General features: G+C 49.8%; 1 protein-coding gene across 3 annotated transcripts in view; it reads right to left on the bottom strand.

The window, feature by feature from the left end:
- SGPL1 (sphingosine-1-phosphate lyase 1) overlaps window positions 1–22,724 on the bottom strand; it is a 28,719-nt gene extending 5,995 nt beyond the window's left edge. The window contains exons 1-11 of one of the 3 annotated variants that reach the window (XM_064513621.1): window positions 22,633–22,724; window positions 21,264–21,320; window positions 15,412–15,577; window positions 13,439–13,506; window positions 11,439–11,586; window positions 9,773–9,852; window positions 8,420–8,548; window positions 2,653–2,741; window positions 1,632–1,737; window positions 1,056–1,154; window positions 57–206 (exon numbers count right to left, since the gene is read on the bottom strand). In XM_064513621.1, the coding sequence (XP_064369691.1) occupies window positions 57–206; window positions 1,056–1,154; window positions 1,632–1,737; window positions 2,653–2,741; window positions 8,420–8,548; window positions 9,773–9,852; window positions 11,439–11,586; window positions 13,439–13,506; window positions 15,412–15,577; window positions 21,264–21,320; window positions 22,633–22,635 (1,095 nt within the window). In that variant the 5' untranslated portion in view covers window positions 22,636–22,724. Of the gene's footprint in view, window positions 1–56; window positions 207–1,055; window positions 1,155–1,631; window positions 1,738–2,652; window positions 2,742–8,419; window positions 8,549–9,772; window positions 9,853–11,438; window positions 11,587–13,438; window positions 13,507–15,411; window positions 15,578–21,263; window positions 21,321–21,458; window positions 21,961–22,632 lie in introns of those variants that run through there. The other 2 variants (XM_026104806.2, XM_064513622.1) reach the window with 2 other exon arrangements.
- Between the last annotated feature and the right edge of the window lie 347 nt (window positions 22,725–23,071).

The following is a 23,071-nucleotide window of genomic DNA, read 5'->3' as shown; positions in this document are numbered from 1 at the left end:
GGGAAATTGCTCCCCCAAAATGAAAGCACTGAAAGACCCTTCTCTCCCCTTCTTACCTTGTGGGTATCAGCAGAAATGCTGGTCACACCTTTCACGCGGAAATCAAAGGGATGCTTTAGCGGGAACCCTGCCTTCTCCATGAAAGCAATGAGAAAGCCACCCAGGCAGGCATCCACGTGGAAGGGGATTTTGTACTCCACAGCCAGCTGCATGCAAACAAGAGGTTCTGGTGAGTAATACACAACCGGGGAGGAAAACAGTGTGGTCGGGGTAGCCAAACTCCAGTCACCAAAAATACTCCATATTTCACACTTGGATGTTTTCCGGACCCTTTTGGAACATCCTGCCATTCTCAAGCTGTCGAGAACTGGATGATCTGGAAGGGCCGGCTAGCTGTAGGGTGACTCCTCCTTCTGCTTTCCACATATTTAGAGATTAACAGTGAGAGGAAAAAACAACATTGTATTTTGGCAGTTTACGATATTTGCCAAAGAGATGTGACAACTTGGTCTGAAAGCAGGTATCCCAAATACACTACGAGGACGTGGTCCAAATGAAAAGAAGATCAGAAGTCCTGCTGGTTACATACAAAATAAGTAATGGGAGCATGCAGAGAAAAATCAAGAGGCCTGTTTCAAAAATGAGATCCTGGTCCTTTGCTTCCTCCTCCCTCCACACATTCCTATGACTTCTCCACCCAGCTTGCTACAACCAAAGCCTTTCACCAGGTGGACTATTCTGCTGCTATTTCCTTTCGGGTGCAAAGAATGAGCCCTTTCGCTTGGTGCTGCAATGGAGCAGAGCTCTAACTCACATGCGCAATACATACATTTACAGCAGAAGTTTATGGCAGTGACTCCAGGGACAAAACACGCACTAAAGGTGTGCCCGTGCCACTCTGCGCGCAGTGGCCCAAGCTTAAATCCAGCCTCACGCAGCCAGATTTACGACAACATCCAGGGTCAACTTCAGATGTTTAAAGCCCGCCCTCCCACAGCAGTGGCATATACCAGTTTTATCGCTGTAGCTCCCAGAAGTCACGGGGGGTGTCCTACCTTGGCCACCTCTTCGATGGGGTCCACAATTCCATGCGGGAACTGGGGAGCAGAACAGACCAACATCGCTGTGTTCTTCGAAATAGCTCTCCTCATTGCCTGAAGATTTAAAGAGAGAAGATGCTCACACTCCATTTACCAAGTTCCACCCTGCCAAAAAGATAAAAAGCGAAAACATGCAGCTTCTGGTCTTAAAAATAAACCGACACAAAAGAGCCCATAGAAACCAACACAATGAGCTGTAAGCATCAGCATACATCAACTGAGTCATTTAACTCGTCCACTTGGAAATGCTGGAACATGCTGTTCGCCCTCATCTGAAACCTGTAGCTATTTCTGAAACACAAATTATTTGATTCTAAAAGAATGACATGGGGCAAAGGGATAGCTTACATCCAATTATTTCAAATAAGACTTTATATGCAGTGACAGGCATTTATTCTTACGGTTTTTCCTTATTTCCAGGAAACATAGCTCATCTCCTCTTCCTATCCAGCGACTTAGTACCCTGACAGATGCCTGCTATTTCCTGCTTGTTTCCCCCAGAAAGAGTGTCGTGCTGCCTAAAAGCAATACCTGAACATCCACTTCCATATTCTTGGTCAACGGGATGTGAACGATCTTGAGCCCAAAGTAGTGCGCTGCTTTGTCGAACGCTGCATGAGCGCTCCTCGGGACCAACCTAGGAAAGCAGCAGATTCCAAACTTCAGCCCAGGTGGCACCTAAGCCTCAGGGTGAACAGGAGGGGAAAGAGCAAAAATTCAACCTGCAGGTGTTTCTGTGCTTCCTCCCTTACGGACAGGTCACAGGCAAAAGCCAAAAATCATATAGACACAGCACAAAACAGAAGCAACAGCATAAACGCATCAAATGCACCTAACACTTGCTGTCTTGCATCTCCAATGGCAGTGGCTGGACTGACAAAAAAAAGGAAATCACCTTGTTTTCGGTGGCATCCTATCTTTATCGGGGCCTTTAATAACATGCAAAAACATTAGCAAGGGAAGGAAAAATAAAAAGACACAGGAGTTCAGCAGATGAACACTACAGTGTTTCATCTCTCACGTTTTTCCCTCGGAAGCAATTAACCAGAGAAACAAATTTGAGGCACTATTTAGAAAAAAGATGCACATCAGAGAGAGCAAATCCTACATTAGCAGTGTAATGATTAGCACAGATTCTCATTTCAGCGCCAATCAGCCCCGACTTTAGTCCCAGAGTTTTCAGGCTAAACGTCTTTGATCGGAATAAATTAAAACCCTTATGCACTTCAAAGTGCTTCGCAATCTGCGCTGAAGAGGGGCCCAAAGCTGAAATGAGCAGGCTTTTCTAGAGCAGGGCGCAGATATTGCCAAAATACATCTGCAGGGCACGGCTGCAACAGCAGCTTTCACGCCCGGGATCCCAGGCTGCTTAAACCTTCCTGCGCTTTCGCTCCACCTCCTCGCACGCACGTTTCTCTCCTGCATTCAGTCCTTCAGACACAGAAGGGATAGTGAAGAGCTACAAAACGAAGGAAGACTGGGGTCAGGCAGCCACCTCTACTCAAAGGAGCGATGGAGTCGCTAGAGCCTCCAAAGCGGAGGCACTGCCTACATTTCTGGGTGTTTGACGCCCCTCTCGTACGCCAGGTCTCGGTACGCCTTGCAGGCCATCAGAATGCTCTCGGTGCCCCCAGACGTCATCTGTTGGGAAGAAAAGAAACAAAAAGAGAAAAAGAAAGTCACCTACGTGGACGTTACAGAAGAGAAGGGCAAAAAAGATCCATGGATGCTGCCCCAGCACCTCTGCCCAGGGATGTGTCAGAGGCCAGAGATGCGCAGGACAACTCAGGTGTGCAAGGAGAGCAGATGATGTTGAACAGTTCCAGGTAGCTTTCTAACGTTCAGGTTGAAAGCGCACACTGAAGTAAGCGTTGGCTCCACTATTTACAGGGAAAACGCAACCCAAAACCCTGCCAAGAGAGGAGCAGCCCTGGCTGGCGGGGATGACAGCACCTCACGCACACCCAGGCGCCTACGTAGCTCTTGCTCACCTGGGGCTGGTTCGCCTGGCTTGCAGACGAGTTACGCCACGTACGCGGAAACGACAAAGCTGATTCAGTACCAAGCCAGCTCAGGCGCGGCGGGGTTTATCAGGCCTGGAGCGCTACCAGGCTGAGGCACGGAGCCAGCTCGGGGCTGGCACTGTTCACCCTACTAAAATGCGCGGCTGTTTTTTCTAGCAGGACTCGTGCTCTGTATGAAAGCCGCTGCCAATGCCCGGGGGCTGTAACCCGAGGAGGGCTGGTACGTGGCCCGGGTGTACACGGTTCAGGTGAAAAAAGGAATCAAAGCTGCATACGCTGCTTACGGGAGACTCATTTCTGACCTCCTCGGGTGCTGTCGCTTCCCCTTTCTCACCCTCCCCGAAAACAGAAACGCAGAAAGGATGTAGTCGCGTGTGCACGTCTTACATCACCCGCTAGTCTGGGTTTTGTTTTTGCACCAGCTGACACTGCTGCAAAAACCCCAAAAATGCAAAAAAAAGTGGGACTGCGTGACAATGACAAACATCAGCACAGATGAGGAACAAAAACAAAAAATACCCGCCCGCCGCGTTCGTTTCTAGCAGGAGCCAAGCCAGCAGCAGCTGCTGCCGCGGGCACCGCGCAAGCAACTGTCTCACCACACACACACAAGTCCTGCGTTTTTGTACTTTGGGAATCAACAGCTGTTGCAGGGGAAAAAAAAAAAAAGAAGGAAAAATCCTAACAGAGTCTCACGCTGGCTAAAAAAAAAATCGTTGCACTTATTGTGAAGCAAATAGATGGCAGCAGGAACACAACGTCCCGAGTATTTTATAGGCTCTGTCGTTCACTTCTCAACCCTTCCCATGAAAAAAGACTTGTCAGCTATTATTTTGGGGAAAAAGCAACTGGCATCCCGCAGATTTTCCCTCCCCGCTGCAGGGTGGTAGAACGGGAGCGGAATTATTTCGCCCTTGCAACACTGCTCACAGCATTGCAGCAACCCCCTCTGCAACCATCCCGGCCTGAATCACGGTCACGGCACCCAGCCGCCGGCCAGCCCGCCGTGATTCAGCACCGGCCAACAGCGGGCACAAATATTTTTTGCTCTCCTTTAACCAAAACCCGTGGGCCGGGGAAGGGCTGGCCAGCGGCGCTGCTTTAAGCAGCTTCCCGACCGGGCGCTATCTGCCAAAGCCAGAAGCGGCACGTGGGAAAAGGCAAACAGGCACGCTCGTCTGCTCCCGATTTATTTGGTTTTGCAAACGGGAAGGGAGCAACGAAAGCACAGGGGAGGAAAAATACTCCTCCTGCCTCCTAAAGGCGATTCATCCACTCCATCGCTTGCTCCCCGCAAACCCCAGTGCTCTGCAGCCTCCACAGAGCAGTGAGAGCTATGGTCCCTATTACAGGATTTCTTTGGCAAGGCCACCTTCATTTTGCTGCCAAACTGTCACACACCTTGAGCATTTAGCAGCCTCTAAAATTTTGCTTGCACAGAAAATCTCCCTCCCCAGGCCCTGGAGACCAAGTTGACCAGAAGTTTCTCCAAACTGAACTACCCTATGAATAAGATCAGTAAACCGCAATTTATTTCGGAGATAGCGTCAGAGCGAAAACGTACCGTGATCCACTGGATGGTCGTAACACAGAGCCAGGCTGACTTAAAACCCCTGTGAAGCCGGGGGTTGTAAATGCCACCAGTTATCTCCCCCAAGGCGACCCGCTCACCACCGCAGATAAAGCCCCACCAACCTGCAGGAGGGCAAGCCGGAGTTTAAGCCTCCCAGGATGCAGCACTCACGTTTCACTTCTAGATTTCAAATGTACGACTAGCTACATGGCAAAGTTTGGAAAACCCAAAACGTGGGAGGAAGAGGCAAGCCAGCTTTACGGGGAGCTAGGTTTCCATCGCCTTCTGCTTTTGCCTCCTCTGCCTTGTCCTCAGCTGCAGAATAAGTGCAAAGAAGAATCGAGAGAGACAGAGGGACGCCAAATACATGCAGACACACGGACAACTTTCCTCCGCACTCCACTCAAGGTCGCCTTTCCTTCTTGAAGTTCACAAATACCAACCACTAAAAGAAAAAGAAATCATTGAAGCCTGCATAGAAACAGCGACTTCTCCTCAATTTACAACGCAAATCCTCAGAGCCGGCACTGTAAAACAGAGCCTGTGAACAGGAGCACAAGTCCACATCAGACAAAACCTAACTCCCCCGCTCCCCTTCTCTGTACCGAGCTTAATTAGTCCCTCCAAACCATCAAAAGGATGTGATCAGGATCTCACAGGGGCCAAAAATCACCAATTCCTGTCTCTCTGCTCCTGCATAACACAATTAAAAGAAAGAACAAAAGTAGTAATTAGGGAGAAAGAGTGAGCATCGCTCCACTCCTGAGAGTGATGACTTTTAAACATGGCTTAAGAGCCTGGAACACCTCTTAGTGCAGTTTAAGGCAAAAGGCATGCCTGAACATCCCACAAGGGAATTGTCAGTATTTTTACACTCATGTTTAAACTAAGAAGAATTGTAGCCCCATGCCTTAGAAAAAGGCAGCTCCTGTAAATCACAAAAGCTACTCGTCTAATGCAAAATTCAGAAGCCTAAGATGACACCATTTATTTTAACATTTATCTAATGCATCGGCATCCTTCAGGGCAGACAAATTGGACTGCTCTCCGGAGATCCTTCCTTAGGAGATGTCCGCACGGCAAAGGAGGACCGTGCACTGGTCCCTGGAAGCCCTGGCAGTGGCACAGACGTGGTGCGGTGCTGCTTCTCCCAGGCAGCGCGTTAGCCCGGGAAAGCGCCGGTCTGCAGCGTGCCACGGAAATCGGAGCTCAAAGGAAGCGAACGGCCTCCCTGAGAAGCAGGCACAAACAGAAAGCGGTGGGTTTCCCACGCAGCACGGCTGTGGATGAACTCTTCAGAGACAGCAGACGAGCCGGCCCAGGGGCCTAACTCAGATTAGTAAATCCAGCGGACAGGGACATGACCGCAGACACGTGCATCCACTGCTTCTCGGAGACAGCCATGATGAAATTCAGGAAAAAACACATTTGTTCTCGTTTACGGCACTGCAGAAGCTGAATCAAGTGAACGAGAAGCTTTCTCGCTCGAAAAAAGCGACGGCACTTCCTGAACAGATCAATTTAAAGATAACTCTCAGCATTATGCCCTCCCTGATGGAGCCATCCCTTATTTTACAGCCTCGCCAGACATCAGAGCATAACTGCGGCAGCACGAGTGACCATGGCCTGCCAGAGACAGAGGGAAGAGCATCAGTATGAGAAAAATGTTCTTTTCAAACAGCTGTGTAACTGTCAAAGCCTCCAGAAATCATTCTGAAATGTTAATTCTGTTTAGGAGAGGAAAAAAAACCCAAAAAACAAAAAAGTCTTTGACTCCAACAACTTAAGGAGCAGGTAACCCCCAACTCTCTCCATCAAGCGTTAGCCCCTCCGGATGCTCTCACAACCAGGAAGGGCTGCGTGGGAGGAAGTCCAGTGCAGAGACTCGTTTGGACAAGATAATTACAGGGCTACAATTAATCTGCTGCTTCCGCCCAACCAACGTTTCAACCCTCCCTCTGACCCGGCAGATTTGACTGGTCGGCCGGCTGGAACGCCACTTCACGGCAGCTTGAACGCTTCCCCTTTTGCTTGGCTTCTGCTCGAAATTCAGCTGATCCTCTGAAGGGGGGGAAGGAGGAAGGGGCAGAGGAGAAGTGGAAGTCCTCGGAGAGCCCACGCCGAGGTCCTCATGCTGGCTGTGATCACTGTCTGACCGTGGAGCAGCTTTCTACCCTTCTGAATTTCTCCTCTTACGCAATCCTACCCTCAAATTTCAGTGAAAGCACACGCAGGGCCCACGCTGACACTTCTACAACACACGCTTTACACAACAAAACCTGCACACGTGTCGCAGGCTTCAGCGAGCAAAGTTCCCTGAACAGACAACCGGCATAACGGAACTACCTATTTGACCATTGTATCAATTAAAATCTCAAACATACATAAATATGAGTTCCAGCAGTTTAGACCCAGCCTCTTCCCACTCCAGAGATAATCTAACACCAGTGCTCTCAGCGCTGCAAGTCAACAAGGGGAAGGGATGGGGTTAAATGCTTTTTAGGCGCAAACGAGCACGTTCATTCTTTAAACTGGAGGGTGGCCACAGGGCTCGACCTCCTGCTATCGAAGGCAGTCACGTCTTATACTCCCAGTCACACACCAAACAAGTCTCATCTTCAATCTAGTCGGAGTTTGGTCCCAACTACCCCTATTAAACAGCTCTTCTGGCACCCCCCTGCTCAACACAACCGAGCTTCCAGCAGTCAGATTAAGCCCACTCGAGGCCAGCTCGCCCTGTCAGCTCTTGGGTCAACGCCATCTTCCTATACTGATCTTCAGCCTTTCCCGGCCTTCTCCCTCCCTAGCATATTTACAGACAGCAGTCACTTCATGTCCAACCTCCAAAAAGTCCCTTCTGAATTCTCCTCACAAACGAAAGCACTTCTTTGCAAGTTATTAAGCAGCCAATGTGTATCCCAGCAGCACTTGAAGACCCTGCTAGGAGATAACGGCCTCACTGTCCCACGCACCACAAAAAAGGGAAGAGAGAGGACTTGGCCTGAGGAACTCATCATCCTCACCAGAGAGGTAATGCAAGAGAGGAGTGTAAGAAACTATGGGGTTTTTTCTTTTTATAACAAAGAAAGCAAAAACCTGAACTCTTGTGCTGGGAATTCTATTGAGGCTTTAAAAATTGTTCCAACCCTGGTGCACTGGAAGGCCACACAAACAGACTTGCTAAGATGGTTTTCCAGTTGGACAGAGGACAACACATGCCCCGTCTGCTCGCTCACCAGCACTTGGAGCTGCTCACTGGTGACCGTCCGGCCGGCCAGCCGGCCGTGTCCTCAGTCTCAGCCTTCTGCCAGGCTTGCAGGTTCCCAGCTCAGAGACTGAAACTATGGGGAGCTGCTCAAAAAGGACACTGCTCTGCTCCCCATCCTCCACCGACATCCAGCCAGGTTTCTGTGGCACATCACGCTGGATCTCCCTTCCTACTGCCATCAGGGCACCACCGTTTAGGACTGTGAAAAACAGCTGCAGTAAATGACCTTCTCTGAAGAACTATTTCCCTCATTTAAATTGTCTCTTTCTCTCTTGCTCTGTCTCTCATAAAGCTTCACCAAGAGGAGCAATTAGCAGCTCCCTTCTGAGTGACTGTGCTGGCATGGCATACACCACAACCAGATCTCAGCTGGATAGCAGAAGCTGCACGTGCACTTAAATCCAAGTCAGAAGAACACAGATGCCCATGGGACACTTGAACACCGGCTACTCACAACACCACAGGAGTTGGGGCCCCCGTTGAAGAGCGTACAGGCTATCCTCACTACTTCTGCCTCCATCTTCCTCAAACCTGGGAATATATCCGGATGGAGAGGGTTACTCCAGGCAAACTCCTCGTACACCTTCAGAAAACAGAGACAGAAAGTTAGCCTTGCAGGGGAAGCCGTGGGTCATCAGTGAAGAGGTCCAGATTTGCTAGTTCACCATACACACATAAGCCTACTAGCCCAGTGAACTGCATTCAGCAACAAGAAGTCCAAGGACATCCGCAGTACTTACTCCTACCCTGAGTAAATACTACAAGCTGGGAAGCAACAGCTGGAGAAAAAAAAGAAATCATTTGTTTTTCTAGGGCATTCTGGCCTCCGCGATGATTATATAACAAAGCAATATTGCCTGTTGTACAGACAGGTTTAATGGCTTAGCTATTCAAAAAAAAAAAAAAAGCAGCACATATGCACCCTATAATTGCTTTACACAGAGCAGGCCAGTGTGCAACCCCCAATAACTTACTTTGCAGAACTAGCTTTAAAGGAAGACCACAGGCAGAAAAAAACAGCAACCAAACAGAACTCACTACAGCTGTTATAAATCTTGCTCCCAGGAGCAAGAAGGCTAGAGTTCCCTTTCTAGCAAAAAAGTTTTTTGAAGTAGATATGTTTAAAAACAGACCTTTGGGCTGTTTAGGTTGTTTTCGACCTTCTCAAAGGAAAAAGCTCCCAACTAGGTAAACAGAGCTAACAAAGACTTCACTGAAGCATGCCGGTCCCCCATTGTTGCAGAATGTCAACTCTCAGTAATGCCAAAACACATTACCAACCTCTTTCTTGCTTAAATCAAGAGCAACTCAGCTTTGCTCAGGAAAAAGCTGTCCCAGTCCAAGGTCCCACAGCATCTCCGTAATGGGACGGCCGGGTATGCTGTCACGCCAGCCTGCAGCTAAGTCACATCTAGCGGATGGTCCTGCTGAAGCTGACCTACAACAACTTTATGCCCCCCTCACTCCCTGAATCAGAAGGTCAGTACCCATTTCCAGCTCACTTGTAACCAGCTCCCTGCTTTCTTACTCAAAACAACGTCTTACCCAAGTGGATCCGGGTTATCTCTCCACAGTATTTTCACAGTGACAGCCACTGGCCAGCTTTACACTGCCCAAACGCTTTCTAATAATTGCCCTTCCACTTAAGCTTACCCTAGGCTCTGTCTTCAGCACTGGCAATCTTAGTTTCAGATCTTCCCTGTTTAATCTTGAAAGATGCTGGAAGAGTCTTGAGGGGGGTTTGTCACCCTGAGGGTCCCTAAGATACCCGCAGAGAGGCCCCGTTAGACAGCTTGCACTTCCTTACCTTCACGAGCAGCCGGGTGAGTTTCTCTTCACCGCTGTACACGGTCCCCGAGACCTTCCCGTCCTCCCAGCGTACGTCTCCTGAAAGAGGAGCAAGAGGAGCACGCTGCTTGCGATCACAGCCGTTCCCAGAAAGCACTCAGCAGTGCACAAAGATGTTTCCCACCAGCTCTGCAGATGAGGATTCAGGTTTTGAGACTTCACTGATGAGAAACAAGTATGTGTTTGTGCCACAGAGACAGATAGCTTCCTATAATGCTACACACCTTGTGTGCTACCAGCTTAGCAAACTACAAGCAGATGATGAACAGAGTCAGCACATAAACCGCATCTAGCCGCAGCAAGCGGTTATATCGATTTCATCCCCATCCAGACCCCCCGAACTGCTGCCCGCACAGCGGAGCCCGCCTCGCTGAAGCTGCAGCCAGATCCAGAGAGCGCCCAGCAGCGCTGCAGGCTGGGAAGGGAGGGGGGCCAGGTTCGTACTGCTAAAACCTACAGTGCAGGATGCCTCAATTCATTATCACCTAAAACCATGTGCCACGGAAGCTGTAAGCAAACCGGAGCAGCATCGCCAGTGCACCCCACTTTACACCCCAGGAGAGCATTTCCACCCGTTCGGTTACGTGTTCCCCCTCCAAACCATGAGCCTCCTTTCTACAACTAACAGGCATCGGCTTCACAAGCATACAGAGGGTGAACAAGGTCACCCAATGTCACCCAACCCTGGCGTCCAAGTGACTTCGGAGGGGGAGCATATGAGTGTGGGAAGAAAGGAGCAATAGGAAAAAAAAAAAAGAAAGAAAAGAGGGAAGGAAATAATCATCTGAGAAAAAAGAAACACAGATGGAAAACAAATCCAAAAAGCTACAAATACAACATATAAAAGTAGAAAAGAAGGACACTGTTACAGAATATTCATTTGTGAAGCTGTTTTTTTCTGACTTTGGAGTAGATGTGTTATTCTAGCAGGCACTTCAAAGCATTTCTCAGATTTGAGATAGGAGCAGGGTCGTTGTCATACTTTCCCCTGGACAGTAAGTCACCCAAATTTCCATTTTAGAAGTAACAGGTATAGGAACTGGGGTGGGGATAGTTACATCAGTGCAGCAACTCAAATTAAGTTTCAGACACTACTAATGTGGACTCGAGCCAGGAGAACATCATGGCTTTGTCTTCCTTCAAGGGAGTTTTCGAAGTACAAACTAGTATGACTTCAGTTAAGAGAGAGAGTCCTCGGAAATTCCCTAAAATACTGTTCAGAAGTTGTTTTCGTTACAAATATTCTTTGGGGCTTTACAGAAAACGCGTTTCTGGTAAAAGCCAAACATCCAGGTAATTGCTCAGAAACGCACTCAAACTTGCACACAAATTATTTCCTCCGTATTTCCCTTCTCCTCAGCTCTCCCATCACCTTCAGCCCCTCTTGAGGAAGGGAGGGAATTTCAGTGTGGATACCCAAACACAATATTGAAAGTCATGAATACAGTCCTTAGTCACTTCCAGAAGGAAAACAGGCATACATTTGCAGGTGAAGGACACCAAGGAAGAAACACTAAAGATGGAACTATGAGCAGGAGTCATCAAACCTCATTTAACAGAGTAAGCCTAGTATCAGGCCCAGGAAGCAGACCCACCTCCGCAGCAGCACCGACTCACGATCATACCTTTTGAACTGTACTCTTTCATCTTCTCTAGCACTTCGGACTGGCTCATGCCTTGTTCCGGCAGCACTTTGATATAATCCTTTTCATCCTTCAGGAAGGACAGACTGGAGGTGAGGTCACTCAAGGCTTCATCAATCTTCTTTTGAATCTAGAAAGCAAGGAAAACCCCATCAGCAGTGGGGCTGGCCACGTTTTGCATAAATCGTTGAGTGCCTGCAAGAGTGAGCTCACTGGCTGCAACCACTCTGCTGGGCGAGAAAGGCGAGGGGCTGGTTCAGCCCGGAGACCAAAAACCCAGCAGGGATCACGGCCGTGCAGCCACGTCCAGAATGCCTATGGGAACGGTCACTGGCACGCGCTGGTCTCTAACGCACGTCAGGAACCGTCAGAAAGTGCTAGCTGGCACAGCCCAAAATCACGCCAGCTAACCAGCACGGACGATCGCAGAGCAGTGCTTAGGCCACAGCTTGGCTGTGCTTTATTCAACAGCACAGTCACCACCACCACATTCGAAGAGAGTGTCTTCTTTAATGGGTACCAATGAGCAGTGGGAGCTTTGAGCCCCTTCTTTAATGCTTGAGAAAAGAAAAAGCTTAAGGCAAAAATATGGCATTTGTATCCACAGAGCCTTTTTAAGCCACAGTTCTGAATTTGCAGAAGTCTTCAGATACTTTACGCTTTGTACCTCGTCTCTTCTGCCATCCCATATGCACTTCAGAGACTTGAGAAAAGAGAGATGCACATTAAAGAAATCTCCACTACAGATAGAGTTAAGAGATTTCTTTCTCCCGACCCACACCCCACACTCTGGAGGCCCAGATTCCTCCTCACAACACATTCCTACAGAGACTTTCTTCCAGAGCCACTAGACAACACAGCTGTGGGGACGTCGTCAGTTTTAAGGACTTTTGGACATTGGAAGGCCTCAAAGTCAAAGCCTCCCGTAGGCGACCGACAGGTTATCACCCACCAGCGGCCAGAGAGTGGGAGCAGTGCACGGAGAGGACACGGCACAGGAGAGCTCAACGGTGCTAGCCTGGGAACACGAGTACCGTACCCAGGGACCCCAGAAACTGTCCTTTTCTTACCGGCAGAGAACAAATATAAGAGTACAAGTCATTAATTCACCTGAGCAAGGGCTGCTGAAGCCAGAGGGTGAAAGTTGGGCCACTTAGCATCAAGTAAAAGCCCCTTATTGAGGGAGAAACCTGAGAACTGCCTCCACATCAGGGACCACGAGGAATAGCTCCTACTACCATTTGATAAGATGGCCTGTGACGGACCTGACCCCCCCAAGTCAATGCTTAAGCTTGCCTACACATCAAGCAGCAGGGCAGTCATCAGGTGTGATACCATCATTTACTAGGTAAAATAAACCAAGCCGTGTGTTAATGACTTAACGATCAAGAAATAAGTGCTAAAAAATGCTGACATTGGTAGTTTCAAGTTTTCATGTAAAAAACATCTCCCAGACACTGAAGCCTGTCTCATTGCAATGATTACACAAACTCCTGATATCGCTGTGCTATAATGCTAACTGTTGCTAACAGATATCTGGGCTCTCAATTAATCGCAGCCAGTCATCAGATTAAAAAAAAAAATCATCCTTCCGTGTTGCACAACAAAGGCCCGGCTATTCCACGCTTGCTCAAGAATAGGACATTGTTTCAGAACAACAACCCAAGTTCAGTCCTGCCCCGTTCTTCCATGAATCAAGTTATTTTCTCGAACTCCAACAAGGAGAAAACATCACCAGAAAACTCTGCGATGGCAGTCGCTGATTAATGGCTACAAAGAGGTGGCATCCCCATTTTCTCAGAGTGATACTATTACAAAAAGACAAGGGAGAAATTGTATTTTCTATTAAACCAGGTGGCAGCAGAAGACCTTCCAGATACATATCCTTGGATCAGCATGATTACAACAACACGGCAGTTAGAGCTATGAAGGCTGAAACAAGGACCCGGGACGATACTAAGAAAAGTTATTGAAATACTTACTATGGCCCCGACAAAAGGCATTTTCCTCAAGAGTTTAAAGAACTGTTTTTTAGTTCGGGATGTTAAACCTGAAAGAGAAAAGTCAGCAGTTAAGGTAACACGACCCCAGAAAGCAGACGCACTCAGAGCACAGCATTTCTGACACAAGCCACGATTCAGGTGCAGCGTTTCTGGTCCGAGCAGAAGTAACGCAGAGAGCAGGGGACCCGGGGGGACAGAGGAGCGTGTCAGAAAGCAAGGTTCAGGCACGGCCCAGGCCACAGAAAGCATTGGCTTGCAAAATAGTAGCTGTCTTCGGGGACCAATATCTGTCTCATTTTCTTACTCTGCTGCTAAGCCTGCTGCATAAGACAGGCAGCCTCGTAAGGCTAAAATCTGTGCTTTGCTAGAGGCAGCAAGAACACTTTTTGAAACGATTCTGCACCTCCCACCCAGGACAGTACTGCGACACGAATACACTCAAAAAGGCAAAATAAAACTTCCAGCCCAAAGAAGGAAAGAGCAGCCCAGCTGGAAGGGGACCAAGTTTTCTTCCGGTCTCCAGCCACGCGATACGGGCGCCAGATGATGCAACGGGAAGCGGTTCGGCACCCACTGCCCAGGGGAAGGGGAGAGAGGGAGCGAAACGAGAAATCCCACCACAGGCCAAAGCCTGAAACGAGAGAAGCCAGTTATGACGAGCACCGGAAAACTCCTGGGGCAACTTTAAAGGCAGGAATGAAAACAGGATGACGGAGATTCTTGTGCCACCAAAAATGCCTTGGAGTCCTACAGGCATTTCAGCTAATTAGAGAACACTTTCACCAACTAAACAAACTTTAAAAATTAACCTTTTAAGCACTTCACAATCTTAAGTACAGCATTAGCTTGACTTTTTTTTTTTTTTTTTTTTTTTTTAAACACTTCAGGTATATTTTGGAAAGGAGGACAGTAGTTGCAGTTTGGCACATTCTGTAGCAAATATTTACTACGCTGGAAATTACATTTTACTGCAAATACCATGCCCAGCGCTTTAATCAGGAACTTCCACACTGAGAAAAGACTTAAGTCACTGTAAACTCCTCAAAAATTCAGACCATTTAATCAGATTTCATGCAATTAGTTAATATTTACAAAAAACAAATACCACGCAACAAGCAATTAGCCAAGAAGCTAATAGAGCGGTGTACTGAGCAACAGCTTCACATCGTTTTGTTCCTTCCACAGATGCTCCCTCTATTCAGCTGCTCTAGTTTTTAGAAAGGAAAAGGTCTGGTTGAGGAACAGAGAAACACACAAGTAAACATCAAGTTAAAAACTTGGCTATTTTTAACACGCTGCCACCAGAACGCAACCCTACGGCCTGTGGGATCTGCAAAGCACCAGGGTCTCCTCCAAAGGCAAGGCAGTGATCTCTGACGATCCCCTAGCCACAGAGAAAACTGCAGGCTTATCAAAGCAGAGCCCACCGAAGAGCTGCCAGGAGCAGGAATCGCTCAAAGCGGGAAAAGGCTCCGAGAGAGCAACCGCATGCGCAATTATCTCCAACGCCCCGAGCACCAAACACGCTTCCAACGCCAAATCAGAAGCTGCCTCCTCCTGGGGTTGAGGAACGATCAAGAGCTAGAGCTGCCCCGACGTTTTGCTCCAGCAACTACGTGCAGAGACCCCAGCTCTCGGATCGTTTTCCCCAGGTTTTGAGCCAGAAGGGAGGTTTTTGGCATAGAAACGGCTTCGCCAGAAGCTGCAGGGAGACAAAAGGAGGAGGAGAGACAGAGGCACACTGCAGGCAGGCCCACCACACCCGTCGGAGGAATGGGGAAGCTGCACTGACCAAACAAGCCTTGACCTCGATTTGGAAAAGGTCTCATTAACGCTAACCGGCTGACAGCAGAAGGCCTGTTTTGCTCTCCTTGTTTCCTCTTTCCCTCCACAGCTAAGAACAAACTCACCCCCATAAAGCCACAAGAAAATCCCCCGGTTTAAATACTTACTCTCGGCCTGGAAGAGGAAACCGTGCAGCCGTACGATGATAAGAGTAGAAGCAAACGTCAGTGCAATCAGCTGCCAGGGTTCGAGCCCATCGCACCGGGCGTTCACGAAGCTCTTTGCTTTCTCCCAGTACATCTGGAGGATTTCCTTGCAGGGGATAATGGCATCCTACACGAAGGAAAACAAGGTGACCGATATTGAGGAAAAAGCCGTGGTCAAACACACCCAAACAAGGCATCAGAAACGCTTTAAAGAGAGAACTGCCTCCCACGTAAGTCTACTGTCTATTAAAAGTGTGCTTTTCAGTACGCAGACCGCGGGGTTTTCTTAATTCCTATACGCGGAACGGGCAGGAGATAGCTGTCAGTCATTTCCGATCAAAATCTACTGATAGAAACGCATAGCTCAAGAGACTAAATATTCAGAGAGAAGGGCCGCTGGCAGACGAGCAAGTTGCACAAGCCTCATGGGTCCAACGCGCATCAGGAGACCTCAAAGCGAGGTCGGCAGCAAGCACCTGAATCTTACCAAGGGCAAAACAAACAGGAGCAATCATATTAAACTCGATATTATTTCCAAGGACTCATCAGTTCAGGTGGCAAACGAAGGCTGAACTACCACAATTCTTCCATCCAGAGAGGAGTCACCATTCACCAGGTACCACCAAACAGGTCTATCTAGATACCTATGGCTGGATTTTTAGAGAAGATGCAAGTACTCAGCAGCTTTTCATGTTTAAGACCTAATTATTAGGTTCCATACAAAGGGAGGGCTGCAGAGACTAACACTGGTAGAAGAGAAGGAGGAAAAGAAAAGAAAAAAACCTGCAAATCATGATGCGATCACAATTATAATGCTAAACTAGTAATTACTGCAGGGACAGAGCCCAAGCAGCCAGTCAACAGCACCAAAGCATGCTCTCTTCAAGTGTTTAAAAAGAAAAGGGTGGGGAAAATTGGGTGTACACAAGGGAGGAAGGCCATTTCCCTCAAACAGAGGTCTTCAGTGCAATACTCCGAAAAAAGGGTTCTCAGCTAAGAAGAATCCAGGTAACCACGTGTTGTCTGGAGCTATGACAAAAATAAGTATTTTGGGGTCTCACTATGTTACAGACCTAAGCTTGTGTGTTTTATTTTATTTTTGAAGCTCCTTCAGACTGTTCCTAACCCTTCTCCCCTTTTAACATACTGTCAAACCTAGTTTCCCCTGGTTTTGCTGGAGAACTTTCTGGGGGAATCTCAAAACACCCCACAAAGCTTCACCTGCCAAACAACGGAAAAAGCACACTGGGCCTTCCAAAATTCGTTAATAAAATCTTGGATGGGAAGACGCATATCCTTGATATGACATATTTCCTTGACATATGACCTTGATGATGTCACAAGCATGGTGGTTTTAGGGCGGATTGCAAAGATGGACATAAATAAACCAGGTCAAAAGCTGCTAAAACTTCCCTTCTCAGCACTCTTCATAGGCCTCACTTCTGGGTCAAGTTAACAACAAAAGCAGCATTTAATTATTTTAGGTCACCCTTGAGGGGTGACGTGTCTTTGCAATGCAACCGGAAAGACCACAAACACCTTTAAAAAAAACCAAAAAATATCAAAAATAACCAAGTTCTTCCAAGTGGTCAAAGAAGGATGGCAGGATTCCTTACAAAAAAACCACTAATGAACATTCACAACTTTGGAAAAATCAGTAAAATACACGTAATGCTAGAGAGGTTAAAGCCTCTTAAGCAACCCAGAAATAAGGGTAAAACAACAGTGTCAACCCACCATAAAAGATTAACACCATCCATGGCCCCGCACAGGCCGAAGAAAATGGGCCAAATGAGGCAAGGACATTTCTGCTACTAAGGAGCGGCACGCTGCTCTGAGACATCAAATTAGCACCCATTTACTTGGCATAGGGCAATTTAAAAATATGCCAGCTATTTCGGCCTGGAAACAAGACAGCCACATAAGCCGCTGCCATTAGGAAATGTCAGAGCTCATGCCCAGTCCCACAGCCCAGTCGCCACAAAGCTGATTTAAGCCTCGAATTTGGAGCGAGATCTGCCGTCTCCAGCTAACCGAAGGTACTTCTTAAGTTTCACTGAATTTGCTCAATCTTCTTATGGGGGAAAAAAATGGGAAGGGAGTGCTTAACTGTGCAGAAACCAAAAATGATGACTTTGGCTTATAGGAGCTAATGCCTGGATATCAACCAGTTTTGAAACTGCACTTAAAAGGATGGAAACGGAGCCATTAATGTATCGGTTTCTCCATTGCTGTCCTCAACCGATGGCAAGAAAATGCTGCAGTATCGAGTGGTGCACTTAGGCATTTTTTTTTTTCCTGGAAACAGAGATATTGTAAGCTGTATGCCCAAAATCAAAACCAAAAATTACATTTTAGGCCTGAATCGCGTAAGGCAATGGCAGGTAATACACCTGGCAACGAACCGATCTCACTCTTGGATGAGGATGTAGACAGAAGTCCCCAGCCAGTTCCACATCGTGGTGTGAAATCACACACTCCTCACCAAAATCACTGCATTTTGCAGGGATGGAGGGAAAAGAAAGTAAGTCCGTTTTTCTAGACCCAGCCAAGGTGCACGATACCAATGGAAAATCTTGCATGCTGTAACAAGAGGCGTACATGCACTCGCAGGCCCCTCCTGCCCCTCCCTGCCCACGAGCCCATCAAACTGACACTCGAGCCTGCAAATTCAGACTGCTCGGCTCCAGAATTGCTTCCGCGGCGTGTGACACTGCCTGACAGCAACTCCAGCGTGCTGCTACATGAAGATATTTCCTCAGCTTCACTATCAGCCAAAGAGGCTCAGGTGCACAGTGAGGACATCACGGCTGAAGGAGCAGCACATGACCTGACCCACTTGCCTCCCTGCTCTCGACCTACTGCAGATGCGAGCGAACATGCCTCGGCTCGTGCTCCTGTTACGAGGTGCAAGCCGCAGTGTTTCACCTTAAGCTCACCCCAGGCTAAAAGCACGCAGGCTGCTACCGCAGGTCCACCGATCGCTGGTAACTCAGTGACGTGCCCAAGCTTTGAACAAACAAGCAAAGAGCTTCACGCTGTGAATCCTAACCCGCTGAGGAGCTTCTTTCCCTTTTTCGGTAAAAGAAAAAAGGAAAAAAATCCGAGGTTGCCCCACCAAAGAACACAGTTCTTTCTAGGATTTTTTTTTGTAGGACTGTACTTTGCAAGAGCAAGATTTTCTCTCTGTAGGTCTCACTCTCTCCTTCTGCACTTCAGCCATCTCGCTTTGCTTCCACGCTCTTTGAGAGTTGGAAGGATGAGACTGATCAGGTTAGGCTACTAAAAACAGGGATTTAAAAAAAAAAAGTGTCAACCAGTGTGCAAGAAGAGTTAGCTAGGAAATACAAATTCTCAGCTCCTTGGCTAACTAAGTATTCAGAGTTTTTAAAGTGCCTCCTTCCGCCAAGTATCCAGTAAGGTAAGCGAGACCTCTGCTTTCTGAATTACTAACTTAATGCTGGAGAATGCAGAGGTCGCATTTAAGTGTAATCTATTTTTGTGACATCCCCCAATGTGCAATGCCAGCCTCGCTCCTGTGCTTCTGCACTGCTTCCTTATTCCATGGGGAGGAGGCGGGGGGAATAAACAGCCTATGTTTAGCCAAATCATTTGAATTCCTTCCACTCCAGCGCTGGGGAGGCTGCTCACAACACGGCAAAAAGCAGGTTTTGCACCAAACCATCACATGCGATCAGACGGGACGTAGTCGCAGCTTTGTGGGATTATCGCTTCCATTCCCTGTGCTACTGCCGCTTTCCCAGCTGGGCTAAAGGCAACAACCAGGCCTGGTTATAACACAGGATTTAGGACAGAATACCACGCAAGACAATAACCCGCTTATCTGTGAAGGCATCAAAAAAAAGCTCTCCCCTCCCCTTACAGGAGGGTGGATGAGTTAATTTTTTTCCCCTAAAAGAACCTTCCCCCGACAAAAAGCAACCCAACTCCACGAGACACAGGATTACTCTAGGATCAATTTAAAAGCCTGACTCAGGAGCACATTAAAAAGTATGGGAGAAAATCTCCACTAGAGGATTTTTTCTTAATTCTCAGAGCATTAAGACAGACCCCGGTATTAGATAAAGTACTAATTGCTGTCATTAGGACATGCAATATTCATTTGTACCGATATTAATGCACTCGGCAAGCCAAGCAGTTTACACAGTACATTTTTAGCTACGCAGATTAGGAACAGATCCTAAGGACTTCACTTCTGAAAGCCATTAGCTAGATGAGCTGTTTCAGGGAGAGCACTCACCCCACTACAGAAGAGGACAAATTAACTGCAGTAATGCTCTTCTGCCCCAGATGATGGGAAAGAAAGAGGGAGAAAAATGCCAAAGCTAGTAAGAGCAGATTTTGTAATTCTGCCAGAACAGCATTTCCTTGGCAGCAAGTTTTGGAACCGTATTAAGTCCTTGTGTGTTGTTAAAAAAAGATGCAGAAAGGCGGTAGACTGGCAAACCTCACACCTGCATTGCAAGAGCCTCCCCTTCTCCCGCTTAGGGGGATAGCAAAAATACACGCAACCCAGTGCACAGGCACTATCCCACCAGCCCGGCAGGTCCGAGGGGGGCGGCTGCACGACGGCTAATTACGGCGTTAGCACAAAATTAAACAAGGCAGCAACGGGGAGCGAGGGCAGCACCCTCGGGTTGCGCTCCCGAGAGGGAACCCCAAGCCCTCAAAACAGGACGGGTGAAGGCCGCTGGCTCCAAGCAGGTGCAGCTCCTGCTTGCAAACCTCCTCCTCACCAACCAGGACAAACGCGGCATCACGAGAGCGCGCAGCATCACGAGAGCGCGTCTCGGAGGGAGCTGCCGCAAGCGGAGGAGAGCCGGGCGCATTGCGATTGCTCGGGGCAGCGGAGCACAGAGGCGGCCGGGCGCCCTGGCACATCTTCCCAGCGGGTTACACAAGCCTCGGACAAAAGCATTGGGATCAGCACAAACCGAACGCCGCCGTTATGCAAGAAGAAGCCTTTTCTCCGGCGACTCCGACCACCCTGCAGGAGCCTCAAAGGCTTCTCTTGTCGATACCGGCGCAGCGTTGTGCAAAAACCCCTCCTGCCCTCGCAGCACTTCGTCACGTGCCCTGCCTGGTATTTCCAGGATCTCCACGAGCTAGAAGGCACAAAGGAAACAAAAATTCCCAGAATGCCAGGACTTGCAAAAGCCTGCAGATTTCTAGGAAACGCAAATCTTTTCTAAAAAAGAAGATAGCCACGCGCAGGCGCCTCTGGGAGCAGCTAAGAGACCAGCACACCTGCTACCGCAACATCAACCCGAGGAACCCAAATCCCAGTTTCATATCATACATAGCATCAAAGCATGCTTCCAAGCTCTTATCACTGCCCTCACCAACAAAGGGCCACAGCCTTTAGTCTATAAAGAGAGATTTCGGTTACTAAATGCTCCAGAATGAAGATCTAGCTGCGCTGAAAGGGACTTTCTTCAACCTCCTGGGAAGCAGGGAACGAGACCAACGCTTCCAGCTCAAAAACACACCGCTGTTTGCAAAAACCGAAGGGCCTGAGCAGATCAGGCAACGGCCGCTGCACGCGGGGGACAGCAGCTCTAACAGGGCATCTCTTCCAACAAATGCCCTTTTCAGGCCAGCGTTAAGCTCGCTTTGCAACAAAGGCAAGTAGCACCTCAGAAGTCTGCAGGCCTGGAAACGGACTCTGCTGAATCCCTTTGGTCAGGACAGTCACGACACGCACGACAAAGGCTGCGATGAGGTCCAACTCAATGCCACCGAACAACAGGGGAAAGGTGCACTGGAGAGAAAGGCAGGGAGCAAGGCGTCACCTCCACGGCAGGCGTCAGCAGATCCTCCCTCGCTGGGGTTAGCGATTCGCCTATAACCTGTAAGGGTAGCGAGAGGGCGGAAAACTTAGTAGGCTAAAAGTGTGCAGGGGATGGGGGAAGCTGGATTTTTCTTCATTTAATTAAAAAAAAAAAAAAAGAAAAAAGAAAAAAAAAAGAAAATTTCCGCTGTCTCACCATCCGCTTTGCCGAGGGCACGGGAAGCATCACAGACTCAAACCACACCTCAGGAAAAATGCCATATTTCACTGTTTTCCACAGAAAGCTTCAACTCCTGGATATATAACCGACTTCATGAGCTTCCCAGGAGCCAGTAACCCTGTGCAAAAGCCGCTGCCTGGTCTCAGGAATAAAGCGGCCAACCTGCGCAGGCCTTCCAGGCACAGCAAGCGGCGGCACGCTCGGCAGAGCGCTGGCACGGGGAGGCGAGCAGGAGAACAGCCTGAGCACGGCGCGCACGTCCAGAAACCCCGGGCCAGTCTAGAGCACGCGGCGCGCAAGATGTGCCGCGGTTATTTAGTGCCAGAAAAGCCAACTTTGGACAGCCAAAAGCCACCAGAACAACACAGGGAACCACGGGGATAGGAGAATTAAGTGCTGACGCTGTCCCAGACGGCGTGGGCAGGCGGGAAGCACCCGTGACACCCCGGGTGGGCACAGCTGCATGCCAGGGCAGCAAGGGGAAGCGGCACTTGACTGCTCGGCCCCGAATGCCCTCTCCGGGGGGAAAGGCGGGCAGCTGGCCGCAGGCGCTCTCGCGCGGACCACCTTGCCGGGCCAGCACCGCGCTGCCATCTCGGAGCCCCTCGTCCACCTTCGGAAAGAGGAGTCACGAAACGCATACTATGCCATCACGTGCTGGCTATATTGCAACAAATCTTGGTTCATACGTGATGCAACTGAAGGATTTGCTTCTCTACCACCTCTGGCTTAGGGGAAGAAAAAGAGAGAGAGGAAAGAAAAAGGAGAAAAGAAAGGAAGAGAAGAGGGTCTCGGTCAGGCCGGCGGCTGTCTGCAGAGTCAGGCGCCTTCCCCGAAATCCTTCGCGCAGGCAGAAACTACAACTTCTCCCCCCGCCCCGCAGCCGGCCGAGCGCAGGTGACACCGGCGGGAGGCGAGCGCAGCCCCCGGCGCCGGCAGCCCGGCTCCCGCACCGGGCCCCGCCGCCAGCGCCCCCCCCGCCGCCCGCGACGCCTCCGCGGCCCGGCGGCCCCGCCGCGCAGGCCGCCCCCGCGCCGCGCCCAGGCCGCCCCGGCGCCGCGGGGGCCCCGGCGGCAGCTCCGCCGTCGGGGCGGCCGCCACCGGGCCGCAGAGGCGCCTGGGCCCCGCCGCTCCGCTCCGCTCCGCTCACCATCGCCGCCGCCTCCGCCGCGCGGGTCCCGCCGCGGCCCGGCCGCGCTCCGCCCCGCCCCGCCCCGCCGAGATTGCGCCCGCCCGGCGCCGCCCACCGCGGCGCCCCCCGCCGGCCGCGCCGCGCGCAGCAGCCGCCCCCGGCCCGGCCCGGCCCGGCTGGCGACACCGCGGCGACGCCCGCGGGGAGCGGAGCATCGGGCGGTGGTGGTAGCGTCGGGGGCGGCGAGCAGCAGCTCTCCCCGGGGCCTGAGGCCTAGCGGGTGCTGCGAAACGCGGGGCGACCCGCGGGCCCGGGCGAGGCTGCGGCAGCGGCGGGCCCTTCTGGCAGACGGGGGCAGCTTATCAGCACGAAGCCCCTGAGGCGTTTTATTCTCGGGTTAGCGCAGCGTCTGCTGGTTGGACTCGTTTGAGCACAGCGTTAAACTCCGCTTTGCGCA

This window comes from Dromaius novaehollandiae, chromosome 6 (genome assembly GCF_036370855.1).
Source record: "Dromaius novaehollandiae isolate bDroNov1 chromosome 6, bDroNov1.hap1, whole genome shotgun sequence".
Classification (NCBI taxonomy): domain Eukaryota; kingdom Metazoa; phylum Chordata; class Aves; order Casuariiformes; family Dromaiidae; genus Dromaius; species Dromaius novaehollandiae.
This window is presented reverse-complemented; position numbering and strand designations above follow the sequence as displayed.